This window comes from Oxyura jamaicensis, chromosome 4 (assembly GCF_011077185.1).
Source record: "Oxyura jamaicensis isolate SHBP4307 breed ruddy duck chromosome 4, BPBGC_Ojam_1.0, whole genome shotgun sequence".
Lineage (NCBI taxonomy): Eukaryota > Metazoa > Chordata > Aves > Anseriformes > Anatidae > Oxyura > Oxyura jamaicensis.
The window spans coordinates 78,468,778-78,484,911 of NC_048896.1; the positions used below are offsets into that span (position 1 = coordinate 78,468,778).

The 16,134-nt window shown below is 37.9% G+C and overlaps 1 protein-coding gene across 1 annotated transcript in view; it reads left to right on the forward strand.

The window, feature by feature from the left end:
• ADGRA3 (adhesion G protein-coupled receptor A3) overlaps positions 1-10,464 on the forward strand; it is a 59,312-nt gene extending 48,848 nt beyond the window's left edge. The window contains exons 17-21 of the mRNA XM_035325261.1: positions 2,517-2,641; positions 3,156-3,279; positions 4,128-4,273; positions 8,582-8,677; positions 8,883-10,464. Of these exons, the coding sequence (XP_035181152.1) occupies positions 2,517-2,641; positions 3,156-3,279; positions 4,128-4,273; positions 8,582-8,677; positions 8,883-10,125 (1,734 nt within the window). The 3' untranslated portion in view covers positions 10,126-10,464. The remainder of the gene's footprint in view (positions 1-2,516; positions 2,642-3,155; positions 3,280-4,127; positions 4,274-8,581; positions 8,678-8,882) is intronic.
• The last annotated feature ends 5,670 nt before the right edge of the window (positions 10,465-16,134 follow it).

Consider the following 16,134-nt stretch of genomic DNA (forward strand, 5'->3'; position numbering starts at 1 on the left):
TTTATTCTTTTTTATTCTTTATTCTTTTTTATTCTTTATTCTTTTTTATTCTTTATTCTTTTTTATTCTTTATTCTTTTTTCTGCACATATATACACTAAATTAAAAGCAAGTTTAATATAGTCGTCTGTCTGTATACGTTTCAGAACGTAATGTAAAGTCCTCTCTGATAAGGAATGCCATAACTGAGTGCTCAGTTTTCTAATCCAGTGATCTAGGAACATACTAAAACTTTGTATTTAGTTGGAAATCATTTTTAACTACTGCCTAATAATGGAACAGATAACCAGAAGGCTTCTCCTACAGTTCCTGTTCTTCAGTACTCACCAGCTACGTGTGATGCTACCTTCACTTATGCTTGTAACAGCAGTGGGTAGTTAAAGATCTAACAGCCCGGCCATGGGTGGTGTTCTGATCGGACTACACTGCCTGCCTGAGGTGTAATATCCTATGACTGGTCCCAACGTGTTTTCTTCCAGGTGCTGAGGAAAGCCAAATTGATAAAAAAAAATGAAACTGACAATCTGACTAAATTAGCTTGAAATGAGGTTAGTGAGTTAGTTAGCAACAATACATTTATATTCTGATAAAAGAATCATTGAAGAAGTAGTAAAGATGCTGCTGACTCTAATATAATTGTAAGCCTTGATTCAAGAGCTTTTCCCCTGACCACAAAACCCTATTACCCATTTTGACCTTAAAAATTGATTGTACATCACTGATTTTTCTCAAAATACATTGAAGCTTCCTTCTAATGTTTTACAGTTTTTTGTGAATGCTGAATTTATTCTCCTTCCCATCAGCATGCATTTGAACTTCCCTCAAACTTCTAGAGCTGTGCAATTCTCAAATTATCTCTGAGAAAAGTTTTTATATCCCGTCACTTCTGAAAATAATAAAAAATATATTTTTCCACTGAACTTAGTTTCATTTTGTGCTGGAAGGTACTGAAGCTTTTTTCATTACCATTATGGAAACAGAATCCTAGTAAATCGTTTCAACATGAATGGAAACTTACCTAACTGCATCCAAATCAAATGAGAGTATTTTTTGCTTTGCATTGTTCATAAGTGAAAATGTCACTCCTGAGATGTTATTTAAAATATTGTCATGCTTTAACAGTTCAAGATTCCATTTCATACTTACTCCTTGAGGAATATTTTGACCAGTGAGTTCACCAAGCTTGAATGATGCTAAAGAGATGTTTAAATCTTGAGTTATCAACTATCTATTCCAGTCAAACAGTACTCATAGAGTAACGGTCTGATAGGAACCTCTGGATGTCAGTGGGTCCAATTACTGCTTAGAGCTGGATCAGCTTCAAAGTTGAATTATGTTGCTCCAGGTCATATTCAGTCAAGCTTTGAGTTATTTGCAAGGATAACAGTTGTACAGTCTCGCTGAGCAGCCTGGGTCCAGTATTTGACCACTGTCATCAGAATTTGTTTTGTACATTTAATTGGAATTCTCCATGTTGCTAGCAATGTCCATTGCTCCTCACAGTTTCACTGAACTCCAAGTAGTTTGACTCAGTCTTCTTTTTCCCAGTAGGTGGTTCAATACAATAATGAGATTTCTAATTATAATTATTAGTCCAGTGTAGGAGTAATGTTTTCTCCCATCTTCCTTCTCTTAGAGATGAACAAACCCAGCTTTTTCAGCCTTACACATTGTGTCCTTCACCCTGGTAATGATCCCAATGATCCTTTGTTAGACTTGCATTATCCAGTGTGTCAGTGTATGTCTTATACTGGGGAGTCTTAAACTGAATATGCATACTTCTGCAGAGGTGGTCTCACAGTGCTAAACAGAGGGGAGTAATTGCTTTCAGTCACCTGCTTGCTGTATTTTCACTAGTACAGCGAAGTGTGGGCTTGGGCTGTAGGGTGTGTTGCTGACTTGTGTTCAGATTCTGTCTACCAGCACCCTTAGATTCTTCTTTGCTTTGCTTTCTATCTAGTCCAGCACCCAGCCTGTACTGTTGCATGCATGGTGTTATTCTATCCAAAATGCAGAACTTTCACATATTCCTTTGTTGAAATTCATGACATTTTATCAGCCTGTTTCTCTGGCTTCTCAGCATCCATCTGAATATTTTCCAATCTACTGATCATTCTCCCCACTTCAGCATTATCTGCAAACTTGCTGAGGGCACTTTCTGTTCCAGTCTCTTGAGTTGTTGCAGATGTTAATCATCATTGAAACACATGATTGTTCTACGTGCTATACAAAGTTATATGCATTTTAAAAATAAGAAAGTTGTGTTCTGTCTAAGTTGCTAACGTCTGAATATACAGACATACAATCTGTGTGCTGTAAATCGTGACTGCATTTATAACGTTCAGACAGAATAACAGTATTGGTGGAGGAAAGATAACCTTAAATAATAAATAATGGGGGGAGGCAGCAGGGATATCTACATCTAGATGGTTCCTGTTTTTTATATTGTTTCCTCTCCCATTCCGACCCACAAGATAAGAAAAGATGGACTAACGTTACTTTTGGTTTTGTTGTCAGGACTTGACAGGAGCTGAATTATATACACAGCCAGCTGATCTTTTGCATCCAGTAATTTATGCCACTGCCATGGTTTTGCTAATGTGCCTGTTGATGATCATAGTCAGCTACATATACCATCACAGGTATGAATCAAAATCACTAGAGACTAAAATAATTACTTTCATAGTGCTTAGGACCTTTTCTTTCTGATATGAACATGATACAGTAACTTGCATTCATATTTTTTCCTGTAAAATTTGTTGATGCAGACTAACAGTTAAGCAAGTAGCTATTTTGTATGTTCTTTAGTATGATAATTTAACTCATAAGCAGGTATATCTTTAATTCTCATTTTTCCTTCATGATGCAAGAGGAGACCACTCAGAAATGATAGTGAAATTTAACTAAATGTTTAGCTTTTGATGTTTCTGTTAATGTCAGTGAAAGATTGAAGCCTAAAATTTCTTGAATCAGGCCTCAAATACTTCTATAAAGCTAGTTAATAGGAGTGTTTTAAATTCTTGTAATGAATATTAGAGATTATATTTGAAGTCAAACAGTCATTAACAGTAATTATATCTTGTTTAACATGAATGTATCTTGCTAGTTTCTGAAAGACAATAATGCAGCTGTACTTGTCTAATTTTTTTTTAACAGTGTGATCAGGATCAGTGTAAAAAGCTGGCACATGCTAGTTAACCTAAGTTTTCATATTTTCCTGACATGCGTGATGTTTATTGGAGGCATAACTCAGACCAGGAATGCAAGCATTTGCCAAGCAGTAAGTAAACAATAGCACAAATAATAAGTTACAATTATTTCAAAAAAAAATAAATAAATTAAAATACTGAATTTTAACTCTTCCATCATTTGGTAGGCAAAGCTGAGCTTTTATGTAAATATGAAGATTTGCTATTTTTAGCTCTTATTTATTACAAGTTAATATTTTGGAATTGTATTTAAGATCATTTGAAAAAACTAGTTTTACCAGTTTCATACTATAGGGATATTCATATATATCCCCTTGCCTCCTACAGTGCAGTACAGGTATTTTCATCAGAATGTAAAATTTTGGTAAAGAATCATTCTTTTCCTACCTTAAAACTTCTCTCATTTTGACCCATCTGTGAGGATAGAACTAGATCATTATTTGAAAACCAAATAATATTTCAGAAGTGCACTGGATTTCTTTAGCCAGAAATGCTATCACAAAAATGTTTTTTACCTGGTAGTTTTATATTTGAGACTCATTTGTTACAGAATGATTGTAGAGAGCTGTAGGTGACATTTACACACCACACAAAAAGGTGACTTCTGCAAATATAAAAATATTTATTTTTTACTGCCTCGGGATAATTTAAAGGAAGTAACAAGTATTTAAAGTCAAAGACCTGTTCTTTCTATAAACAAGCAGCTTTATTGGGACTCCTATAATGATTTATTCTTCAGAGACTGAGCCATCTATCATTCAGGTGCCATGTTTAAATGTAATGCAGCTGCTTCTTTGGAAAGCAACTGTATGAAAATTCAGGTTTTATGCAAATTGCACGGTAAATGGTTATCTTGTAACATGGTAAAATGGGAACGTTTGGGGGTTTGTTTTTATTGTTTTTATTTATTTTTTTTAAGGTTGGGATAATTCTCCATTATTCCACTCTTGCAACAGTACTATGGCTGGGAGTGACATCTCGTAATATTTACAAGCAAGTAACCAAAAAAGCAAAAAGATGTCAAGATCCTGATGAGCCGCCACCTCCACCAAGACCAATGCTGAGGTGAGCCTCTTGTTTGTTCCCGCAACTCTGTGTGCCAGGTCACCTTGCTCATATTTGGACCAGAAATTTTAACAGGTCGGTACTGTTAGGTAGCAAGTGCTTCTCCTATAAGATTTTTTTCCTTTCAATTTTACAAAGTTACTTCCAGATTTTTCTGCTCCTCAGCGTCATTAATGAGGATGAAGTGCAGGATGGTTGGTCTCAGCATGTTACAGTTATGATGATGTATTTCTGATTTGTAAATTAACAAATTCGTAGTGGTTTAGCGTCACTCCTGGGGCTTTGATTAGGACTTCAGATAGGAACGCTTCCCATTAAGTTATCATAGGGGAAAGAATGTGGATAACTATGTTATCAGACAATTAATAACCACTAGAATTCAAGTAAACATAGTTTAATATGGTTTTCCAAAAAATTGCTGACAAAACATTTCAAAAAATGTCAGGCATTGTCAAATGAAAAGAGCATTCTTTGTAAAGCATTCCTCTTTACAATTTGTATTTCTAAAATCACTGAAATGCCAACAAATTATCTGTAAAATTCCCCTTATGAACTACTTTTAGTAGTAAACACTAACATAATTTGTACATAGAGCTTACTGTTTCTCCAGATACTAATTAAAGACTGCTGAGCTGAAATTCTCCACAAGGTGGCAGACATTGATTAACTTTGATTAGTTACATAGCAAATGTTTAGATTAATTTTAAGGTACAGAAAGTGCAGAAAATCAGAAATACTCTTCTGAATATCAACTAAAATTTGAAGTACTATGTACAAGCATATAGAAATATTAAATGCACTAGTCAGAAAGTAGAAGACTAGTATTTATGCTACTAAGCACTCCCTTTGCTTTATTTTATTCATTGTTTTTGTTTTAAGAAAAATAATCTGTTCCATTCAGTGTAGGATATCATGATCACCAACTGTTTGCCTTCCAGCAGGATACTGCATGGCTATTTTAACATCTATGTAATTTTATTTCATTTTCCATCCCCTATTATTTGTCATGCTGGTTTTGCTTTGGAAAAATTTACAGTAATGTTACCAGCCTCAGAGGCTTTGTGTAAACATAAACATGCACATACCTTTTCAGATCTGGGCACCTCCTCTGTGATAATGACAGTAACTCTGGAGAGAATATAAGAACAGGGCTAGCATACTTAATAAATTCTCAGGTTATTTTGCCTCTGCAGATCAAAGATTTCCTGAGTCAATGTGTGATGTTTTCGCATGGGACAGCCATAGAAGGATTTAATTTTTATTTCATTTATTTGCCTCTTAAACCTCTGCTCAAAGCAAACCTACCCATTAATGGCATACAGCAAAGAGTTCTGTATAAGAGTTTATTGCTTGTATGGAACCAGTCACTTTCTTTACTCAGGCCCCCTGTTCTTGAACTGAAAGAGACAAAAACCAACCAATTCATTCTTTGCTGCCATACTGCTTAGATTCTTCCTCCCATGTACCCTTTCGGATTCACAAAGGGTATTTTGAAATGGATGAATAAAAGCCCTGGTAGATGTACATAGTTTTCTCCTCATTTACCATATGCAAATTATTCAGCTTTGCATTCTTTGGGTTTAAGGAAGTCCACTCTGCAGTTGATAGGAAGCCATTATGCTTACACGTGGATCTTCAGTTCCTATAGGTGTCTTATGAGGGTGGACTTCATATCTATTAATCTTCCTTCCTCACTAACACAGATAAGCTTTATTCTTTATTTTGGAATATTCATTTCATGTAAGGTAATTATGTTGATCTCTATTTTGTGTGTTAATGTGGCTTTATAAACAAGATGAAAAAGACTTCAAAACTGATTTGGTGTTTTGTAAAACACACTAGACCAGAGAGGGGTTTTGATGTGGTACACAGTAGACACGTTGCAAAGCTAGTGCAGCACTTGCACTGGTTGGAATTTCTTAATTGTTCATTACTTTATGTCAAGTATGTTACATTGCATTGCGTAGCCACGCCAAGCTAGAGGGTGTGAAAATAACTGTTTCCTAGCTGCCAATCACAAGAAGGAAATGGGATTTGTCATGCAGAAATGGTATTTTGTTGAGATGTCAACCAAGACAAAAGGAAAAGTTTCAAACTATTTTTACTTTAAAGATTGCTTTTAAAGGAATTTCAAGATCTTAATTTTATATTCTTCATGGAAAGCAAAATACAGTAGTACAAATAGTGGGTATGAATGTTCTACTTAAACAGAAAATTTCAATATGTGGTTTTCGTTACTGTTGTAATACGTTGTATATCCATGTCATTAAATTTTTTGATCTAACAGAAGGAAAAATTGTAGCACAGTGTGCTATTGATTGGAATGATTGTTGGTAATTAGTGATTTGATTTGCTATATCCTATGATAGCATATGCCCTTGTGAAAGCATACAGTTTTCATTACAACTACACAAGGAGGTATGTGGTACAAGATCAGAGTTCTTTAAAAAAAAAAAAAAAACAACAAACAATACAGTTCTTATGGCTTCTGAAAAATAAAACAGTTCTTCTGAAAAGTATCCATAATATTAGGCAAATTCATCTTCAGGAACAAGAGAGAGAACACTTACTATTTCATTCTAAGTTTCCATATTATCTTGTAACAATTTACAGCTTCTAACTGTCATCTTTTTCTTCTTGCTTCTAACTTCATATACCTTGTCTGTTCAGTGCCTTGGAGAGAGGTGAGAAGCTGAGAGAAAGGTGATTTAAACCATAAGGAAAAAAACTAGTGAGGAAGACATGGGAAAAAAAAAAAATGATTTTACTGGAGACCAAAACCAATTCATTCCACTTTTTTTTCTTTAAAAAAATGCATATTTCTGTCAGTCTCACATCAATGCCTGGTAAAATTATGGAGAAGATGATTCTTGAAGTTGTTGAAGCGCACCTGGGGGACAATGCAGTCATTGGTCCCAGCCAACATGGGTTCACGAAGGGTAGGTCCTGCCTAACAAATTGGATTTCCTTTTATGTAAGATCACCCGGCTAGTTGACCAAGGGAAACCAGCTGACGTGATCTTTTTGGACTTCAGCAAGGCTTTTGACACTGTTTCCCATAGGATCCTACTGGACAAAATGTCCAGCATACGAGATAAAAACATCATACGATGGGTGTGCAATTGGCTGACAGGCAGGGCTCACAGGGTTGTGGTAAATGGGGCCACATCAGGTTGGCAGATGGCCACTAGGGTCCCTCAAGGCTCCCTTTTAGGGCCAGTCCTCTTGGGTCCCTCAAGGCTCCCTTTTAGGGCCAGTCCTCTTCAATGTTTTTATAAATAATTTGGATGTAGGACTAGAAGGTGTTTTGAGCAAATTTGCCAACGACACCAAACTTGGAGGAGTTGTGGACTCGGATGAGGGTGGAAAAGCCTTGTAGAGAGATCTGGACAGGTTGGAGAGCTGGGCGATCACCAACCGCATGAAGTTCAATAAGAGCAAGTGCCGGGTCCTGCACCTGGGACGGGGAAACCCTGGCTGCATGTACAGACTGGGCGATGAGACGCTGGAGAGCAGCCTAGAAGAGAGGGATCTGGGGGTCGTGGTAGACAGCAAGTTGAATATGAGCCAGCAGTGTGCCCTGGCAGCCAGGAGGGCCAACCGTGTCCTGGGGTGCATCAAGCACGGCATCGCTAGTAGGTCAAGGGAGGTGATTGTCCCGCTCTACTCTGCGCTGGTGCGGCCTCACCTCGAGTACTGTGTGCAGTTCTGGGCACCACAGTACAAAAAGGACATTCAACTGTTGGAGAGCCTCCAGAGGAGGGTGACGAAGATGGTGAAGGGCCTAGAGAAGAAGACTTATGAGGAGCGGCTGAGGTCACTGGGCCTGTTCAGCCTGGAGAAGAGGAGGCTGAGGGGAGACCACATCACAGTCTAGAACTTCCTCACGAGGGGGAGTGGAGAGGCAGGAGACCTTTTCTCCATAAACACCAGTGATAGGACCCGTGGGAACAGGGTTAAGCTGAGGCAGGGGAAGTTTAGGCTCAACATCAGGAGGAGGCTCTTCACTGAGAGGGTGGTTGCACACTGGAACAGGCCCCCCAGTGAAGTAGTCACTGCACCAATCCTGTCTGAATTCAAGAAGAGATTGGACTGTGCACTTAGTCACATGGTCTAAACTTTTGGGTAGACCTGTGCGGTGCCAGGAGTTGGACTTGATGATCCTTATGGGTCCCTTCTAACTCAGGGTATTCTATGATTCTATGGTATTTCCAGAATCCCTGGAAAGCTCTCCTTTTCCTTATGGTGACCAAATAAAATCCATTGCCATTATGCAGCCAAGTGTTACATATTGGTTTTATTTTTTAGGTTCTACCTTATTGGTGGAGGGATCCCAATCATAGTTTGTGGAATAACAGCAGCAGCAAACATCCGAAATTATGGCAGCAGACCTAATGCACCTTAGTAAGTACTGTATAACTGAGAGCTCTGTCATAATATTTCACTGTCTTGCTTTTTGGAATACTACTTGCAATTAGTTCTGATAGTTCCAGTAACTGTAATGCAGCCAAGGTCACTTCACTTTGTATTTGAACTAACAAAGCATAAATGACTTGTGAGAAGGTGTTCATCCTGATTTTTTTTTTTTTCTGGTTTGTTTCTTTTCCAGTTGCTGGATGGCTTGGGAACCTAGCTTAGGAGCATTTTATGGACCAGCTAGCTTTATAATTTTCATAAACTGCATGTATTTTCTCAGCATATTCATACAACTAAAACGGCACCCTGAACGTAAATATGAACTTAAGGAACCGGTTGAGGAGCAGCAGCGTCTTGCCACCAACGAACATGGGGAACTGGCTCACCAAGATTCGTTGTCAGTGTCACTTGTTTCTGCATCTGCTTTGGAGAACGAGCACAGTTTTCAAGCACAGCTTCTGGGAGTGGGCCTTACTTTGCTTTTGTACGTTGCTCTGTGGATTTTTGGAGCTCTGTCAGTTTCCCTGTATTATCCTATGGACCTGATTTTTAGCTGTTTTTTTGGGGCAACTTGTTTAAGCCTTAGTGCCTTTCTTATGGTGCACCATTGTGTTAATAGGGAAGATGTCAGGCATGCATGGATAACAACTTGCTGCCCTGGAAGGAGTACGTACTCCGTGCAAGTGAATGTTCAGCCTTCCAGTTCCAGTGGAACCAATGGAGAGGCCCCCAAGTGCACCAACAGCAGTGCAGAATCTTCATGCACAAATAAAAGTGCATCAAGTGTAAAAAATTCTTCTCAGGGTTGCAAACTAACAAATTTACAAGCTGCAGCAGCTCAGTGCCACCCTACTTCTCTTCCACTGAACACAGGTCCTCAGCTTGATAACAGTCTCACTGAGCATTCAGTGGATAACGATATCAAAATGCATGTAGCTCCATTAGAGGTACAGTTTCGGACAAATGGACACCCAAGCCGGCATCATAAGAACAGAAGCAAGGGACATCGTGCTAGCAGGCTTGCAGTATTGAGGGAATACGCATATGATGTTCCTACCAGTGTGGAAGGAAGCGTGCAAAATGGCTTACCTAAAAGTCGACAAAGCAGCAGTGAAGGGCATTCAAGGAGCAGAAGAGCTTATTTGGCATATAGAGAACGTCAGTATAACCAGTCCCAGCAAGACAGCAGTGATGCTTGCAGTACGCTTCCAAAAAGTGGCAGAAATACTGAAAAAACATCAGTTACCAACAACAAAAAAGATATTCTGAGGAAACCAATAGTGGTTGAACTTGAAAACCAGCAAAAATCTTATGGCCTAAATTTAGCCATTCAGAATGGACCACTTAAAAGCAGTGGACAGGATGGACCCTTGCTCACTGCAGACAGTACTGGTAACATTAGAACTGGCTTATGGAAACATGAAACTACTGTGTAGCATTACAACTTGTGGGACAAATCCATGTGAACTGTGATTACACATTCCTTAAAGCTATTAACACTTTTAAAGACTGTTTACAAAATCTAGGTACTTTATGCAGGGAGGGAACAAGGATGATCTGCCAAGCAAAAGATTGTATGCATTACCTTCACTGTTCTTACAGGGATGAACTTCTGGTGTTTTTGTGAATTTTTTTTGAAGTATCAATCTTGTTAAGAGATGCAGAACAGAACTTTGTACATTTTCTATTTTTTACCTGTAACCCTGCAGATGTGTCCACAACACATTTCAAGTTTGTATTTAAATGTATAATAAATAGTATTTTCCCCAGCAGCCCAATGTTGTACTTACTTGTTGTTTTTCAATCAAAGATTATTAAATACAATGTCATCTTGATTTTACTACTTCAGTGTCTGAAAAGTGTGACAGTTTCAGTCATCAAAGAAAAAGCTTGGTGTCTGAAATAGACAGTGCAGATAGCTAGAGTACTAGAGTTTGTTTGAAATGCAGTTATGATTTATAGAGGTTTTTCTAGTTTACAGTGAACTTAGGTATGCCAAAATTACTGTCTTGTGGTTGATGCATAAGTTAGTTATATTTTCAGATGGTTGTGGCTTACTTCAATACATACTTACACAGGGCTGTAGTATGCTTGACCTGGTAATGTATTTGGAAAATACAGTTTTTCCTTCATAACTACCTGGCTGGGTTTTTCTGTTTTTTAATTTGATTTAATCATTTGTAATTGAGAAAGAAAGGGTGTGTGTGTGTATAAATTTTCAAAAGGGACTTTTTCCATGCAGTCATTTCTTCAATGTATGATAAGACCTGAAGGCGCAAGTATTTTACATTCTTCTGAATGAGGAGCTCACTGTATTATTATTTGCTTGTAGGTAATACGAAGGAATGGATTGTTGGAATGCTTTAAATGCTAATTACTAATTTTAAATTTCTGTAGGTTAAGAAATGTCAGGTGCTGGGGTGGAGAGGGAGGGGGCAACTTCTTTTCATGGAGTTATTTCATTTTTTATGTTAAGATGTATTCCATTTTGACAGTTCCGTATTAATACCATGCTGCTTACTGAAACTGTTTCGTGTTGTATTGCTGCCTTTTCACATCCCTGAGCAAACAAAGATCAGCAGGAGTTTTTTGCTCACAGTTTCTAGATTTTAAACAGCGTTTGTTTCTAAATCTTAAATCAATAGCATAGATACCAGTGAGAAATTGTCTTTGTAGTTCAAGATTCACTCATAAAACATGAAGAAAGTTTGCACTGTACCAAACATCTTGTGAATTTTGAATTCTTGCTTTCCAAAACAGAGGTCTGTTGTGTTGTGGGAGTTTTTTTCATTTGAATTTGGTTTATACCTTCTCTGGTTCCAAGATAGGTTGGATGGGTGAATTATGAACATGTGGGGAGATGGGGGAGGAAATGAAAGGGTGGTATCTATGAATATAAAATTTGTTTCATATGGAAGACCTAACTTTTGAAAGTAATCAGGTTAACAAGATCTGCAAATATGACAAACTTTCATACCTGTAATACTAACCCACCGATGCCACCTCACATCTCAACTCACCTCCATACAAGTAGATCAAAAATGGCAGTAGGCTGCGGTCCTGAAGTAAGGAGGTAAGGAAATCAGCTTGATATTTACTGTTACTAGTGTTTACTAACCTGGCACTTTTAATAAAGCCCTTGCAGAACTGGCACTGCTGACCAGGCTTCTATGCTGACTGCGGTTGTGGATTACCAGTGTATCATGGACCAAACCCTGTGCTGAGTAGAGAATGTCCCTACACAGTCAAAAGATAGTAGCTAAAAGGTCAGTGCAGAGAGAGGGCTTTACAAATCTCTGAAAGTATGCTTTATATGCAGTCAAGCAGATGACTGGTGGGATTTATTTCAGTTTAAAAATTAAAATTTCAATCACTGCAGCAATCTGCAATGAGGATGGTTCTCCTTGAAAATTAACCAAAATCAAACCCCTAAATGCACATTTTTTATGTACAAATGAATACTTAGCTGAACATATCATCTTCTCTGAATTCAGCACTTAGTATAGCGGTGCTTATAAATCTTGCATTCTCTGAGCTCTAGTGCAGTAGATGAGGCAGGACTTAAGATTAAGTGAGATGAAATTGTGGAGAAATTTTGTAGTCTTTATTAGATGAAAGTTGTTGAAAATTTACACTTGATATTTAAGGCTGTAGTAAAAGTTTAGTACACATCTTTCAATGGGACATCACTAAAGCCTCAAATCCAATAGTTAAATTTCCAATAGTTAACTTTCATGAATGAAAGAAAATATTAAATATTAAAATAACAAATAGAAGAACGTAAGAGTCTAGCGATGTTCAGAGAACATGCTTCTCATAAAATGCATGAAGACACACAAAGACAAAAACATTTATATAAAAGAAACCTGTTGTTAAATGTAAACTCCTGTTTTTGTTTACAGGAGGAGGACCTCAGCCCATTTTCAAAGGCTAAGGGACAGGTGTGTAGAATCTATGTAATTCTTGATGTCATGAGCTATGTTTTGTATAATACATAGATGACATTTGCTTCCACTGACATCCACTTAAATTCTGTTCACTGGCTGATCTTTTTCCCTCAAATTCAGATGTTCCCCCTGCATCCTTTTCACTATTCTCTGCTGAGCTGCAAATGAATTCTGTGTTAGACTGTGTGCTGCAGTCCTCAGCATCCTTCTTCCTATCTCATTAAGGTATCCAGCAACTTCACAAACCGTGGCAATTTCCCTTTAAGCCACAAATGAGTGATTTTTCCTCTGTCAGAGTCTAACTTCGAGGAGCAGAAAGGTGCAGTATGCAGAAATTTAATTTCCTCTGTTAGCTAACTGGACACAACTGATGAAACAGAAATTTGTATGACAGTTTGCCTCCTAGGGAGGAGGGGTACATGGTAGCATCCAGAGCTACTGAGCAAGGTATTTAAAATTAGAGTAAATACTGATGTGCCGTGCAGCCAATCATTAGCAGACTTATTTATAGAGGTGCTAGAACATGCAACTTCTGCATGTTCCCACGAAAGCTATAATACATGATGAACTTGTTTATTCTGTTGACACTGAAGAGCACTTACCCAGATCATACTACCTTTTAATCTTCAGCTCTGATGGGCTGAAGATGTGCTACTATTATGAATTTTCATGTAAAACTGCACTTGGAATTTAATCACTTGTTAGTAACTACAAGGCAAATAATGTCTGCAGGGGAAAAGAGTTTGATGTAAAAAAAAAAAAAAAAAAAAAAGGGACAGTTAAAAAATATTTTTACTAAATACGGTTGTAGATACAAAAATAACCTATTCACAGACCATTACAGTTGCAAGATCTGATTTAAAAATTGATACAATTACTCCCACCAAGTTCCTTCCCCTTGTGGATAATGAACAACCTAGCAGGTTGCCCTAGGATACTGCCAGGCTGGAGTGACAAAGGGAACTGCCCAGTACTGAAAGATGATCTCGATATAGGAGCCCATCACCAGTGTAATGAATTCCTGATAATGATTTCCAGTACTTTAACCTATGTTTCACATCACTGAAGTTTTCTCAGCCTTATGGACAGTGTGAAGGAGCTTTAAAAAATCCTGACGTACAGTTGAAACAATTTTATGTTACCAGTTTTGGAGAAATGGATCTTTCAATCTTAAATGAAGTAAGGTGTACAAGTGGACCTTGGGGGTAGAAGACACAGTATCAGCTTTTTCTATTATATGATTCAAGAGCTTTCCTAGTACCTTCAGTAGCCATCAGAGAAGGGAACTCTGTTGCCTCCATCTTTTTGGCAAATGTGTTTTGTAGTCTGAGATTTTTTTTTCCTCATCCTTTTTTATGCAGGTTCCTGTCATCAGATTTTTCAACACTAAGCTATCCAATCAGTTATATCTATTAAAGAGATCAGCTAAAGGGGTGTGACTTCCCCTTCCCTGTTACATCTGCTACCTTATCTTTCCTGTTCATGGATCTAGGAACCACTAAATAAAGGCAGCTTAGTTCTTGATCTGTAATGAACTCTTAAGTAGCCTTATGTATACAGAAGTGCTCAAGAGGAATCTGAGGAGAATTTCCTAATCCTTTGATCCTGTCCAATATTTCAGATAAAGGAGATGGAACAGTTTTAATCCAATACTTGACCCCAAAAAAAGAACAACCCCCCAAAAAAAAAACTCTGTGCACAAGGGAACTGAACAGGTTTCTGATGCAGATAAGGAAGGAGAGCAAAAATTTAATGCTACTTAATAGGTAAAAATATGTTCATTGTGGCAAAGATAAAGCTGCTTCTTGCACCGAGGTGCCCTTAGACTGCACCGTGTTTAGACATGTTAATAATATTGGAGGTTAATGGATGAGATCTGATGTATTAATTCAGCTCCTACTTGCCTATTTTGGGAGGTTTTGTCTGAAAGCAAGCAAGCAAGCAAACCCAGGAGTGCCACTAAAAATGACCTGGAATGAAGTTATGTTAGAAACACCACAGCAATTAATGACCAAAGCTATCTGAGGGCTTATCTTCATTAAAATACCTTTTTTTTTCAAGTAGTGTAGCTAGCATAGACCTATGATGAGGGTAAAATTATTTCCTCCCTGCTGCCAAACAGCTTATGCTCAACTTGAATAGGCACATGTTTTGTTTTGTTGTGTGCCCCCCCCCCGCCTTGCTCCCCCATGAAGCTATCAGGTAACAGCTGATAACTCAGGAAAGGAAGCTGGTGGCTCAACCTCAACATGTTAAGTACCTTTCCTCTCCTAACTTTATCCACCTAACTTTCTTGTTTCACAAAATACTTTTTCTTCTAAAGATAGGTGCCTCGATGGGCAAAGCCCCCAAAAGCCAGTCTTTCCCCCAGGAATCCTGGCTTCTGCTGCAGGCTGGCTTCACTTCATCAGGAAGTGTTTTGTAAAGTTTGATTCAACAGGACTGAGACTGAAATGGAGATGCTACATTTCTGCAAGGCCATGGGCTTTCTTCTGTGAGATAATGACTGTTCACCTAAGAAAAGGTGATAGACTCTGTGGTAGCATGATACCATGACTAGTCTGGATCAGAAATTTGAAAGAGTGTTTGGAGGTCTCTAAGACCTGCTCTGTAATTTCTGTTAATTTCCCTAGATATTCTGCTTTTCACCAAGTGTCATCATAGCCTTGTCTTCTCGAGAGAATGCTAAAGCAACTTCTTTATTGCACAGGAGAAAAGAAAATAAGCCCAAACTTTTTATGTCTGAAAACACACTACAGAGAAATTCTAAATTTATACCTGTGTAACTTTAAAAAGACTGTTTAGTGCAACTCTATTTAAAAGACAAAAATAAAATTAAAAAAAAAAAAAAAACTTCCTTGAGGCAATTAACTTTTCTTTGCAAAATGTGCTGCTGCTTGCTTTTATCCAGACAGCTGATTAAATCACCTGCTGAAAAGACCAAGGTTGCTGTTAGCTTGTATTTTTACAATGTCAAGTCTTTCCATTTTTTACAGAACAGGTGTCTACAAGCACAAAGCTCCAGAGTGTGCCTGTTAGTGCTCACACACTTCTCCCCTGGTTCTCATCCTGCTGTTTGCATGGCACGTCCTGTACAGACAGAAATTGAAGGTGTTTCAGAGCTGCCAGTACTGTGTGCCTGCTGGTAATGAGACCTCAACTCCTCTTTTCCTGGGTGTAGAATCCCAGTGAATTTATATTCACTCTTGCCATGATCAAATCCATCCCCTGTAAGCCATAGATACCTGCTATCTGTAAGCTGTTACTCAAAATTCTAGATACATATGTTTGGAGAGGAAAGAATTAAATCAATAGCACTGGCAAAATGTTTAGTTCTTGATGTACAACCTTTATTTTAAGGAAACTTGCTATTTAACAAATAAAATCCGATCTTTAATCATGCAAACACTCCCTCCTCCACAAAGTCAAAATTAAAGTTGGTATGCCTCAAGTTACAAGTTTTGCTACGTTTCCTTTGCTTGGATTTAAGCAAAGTGT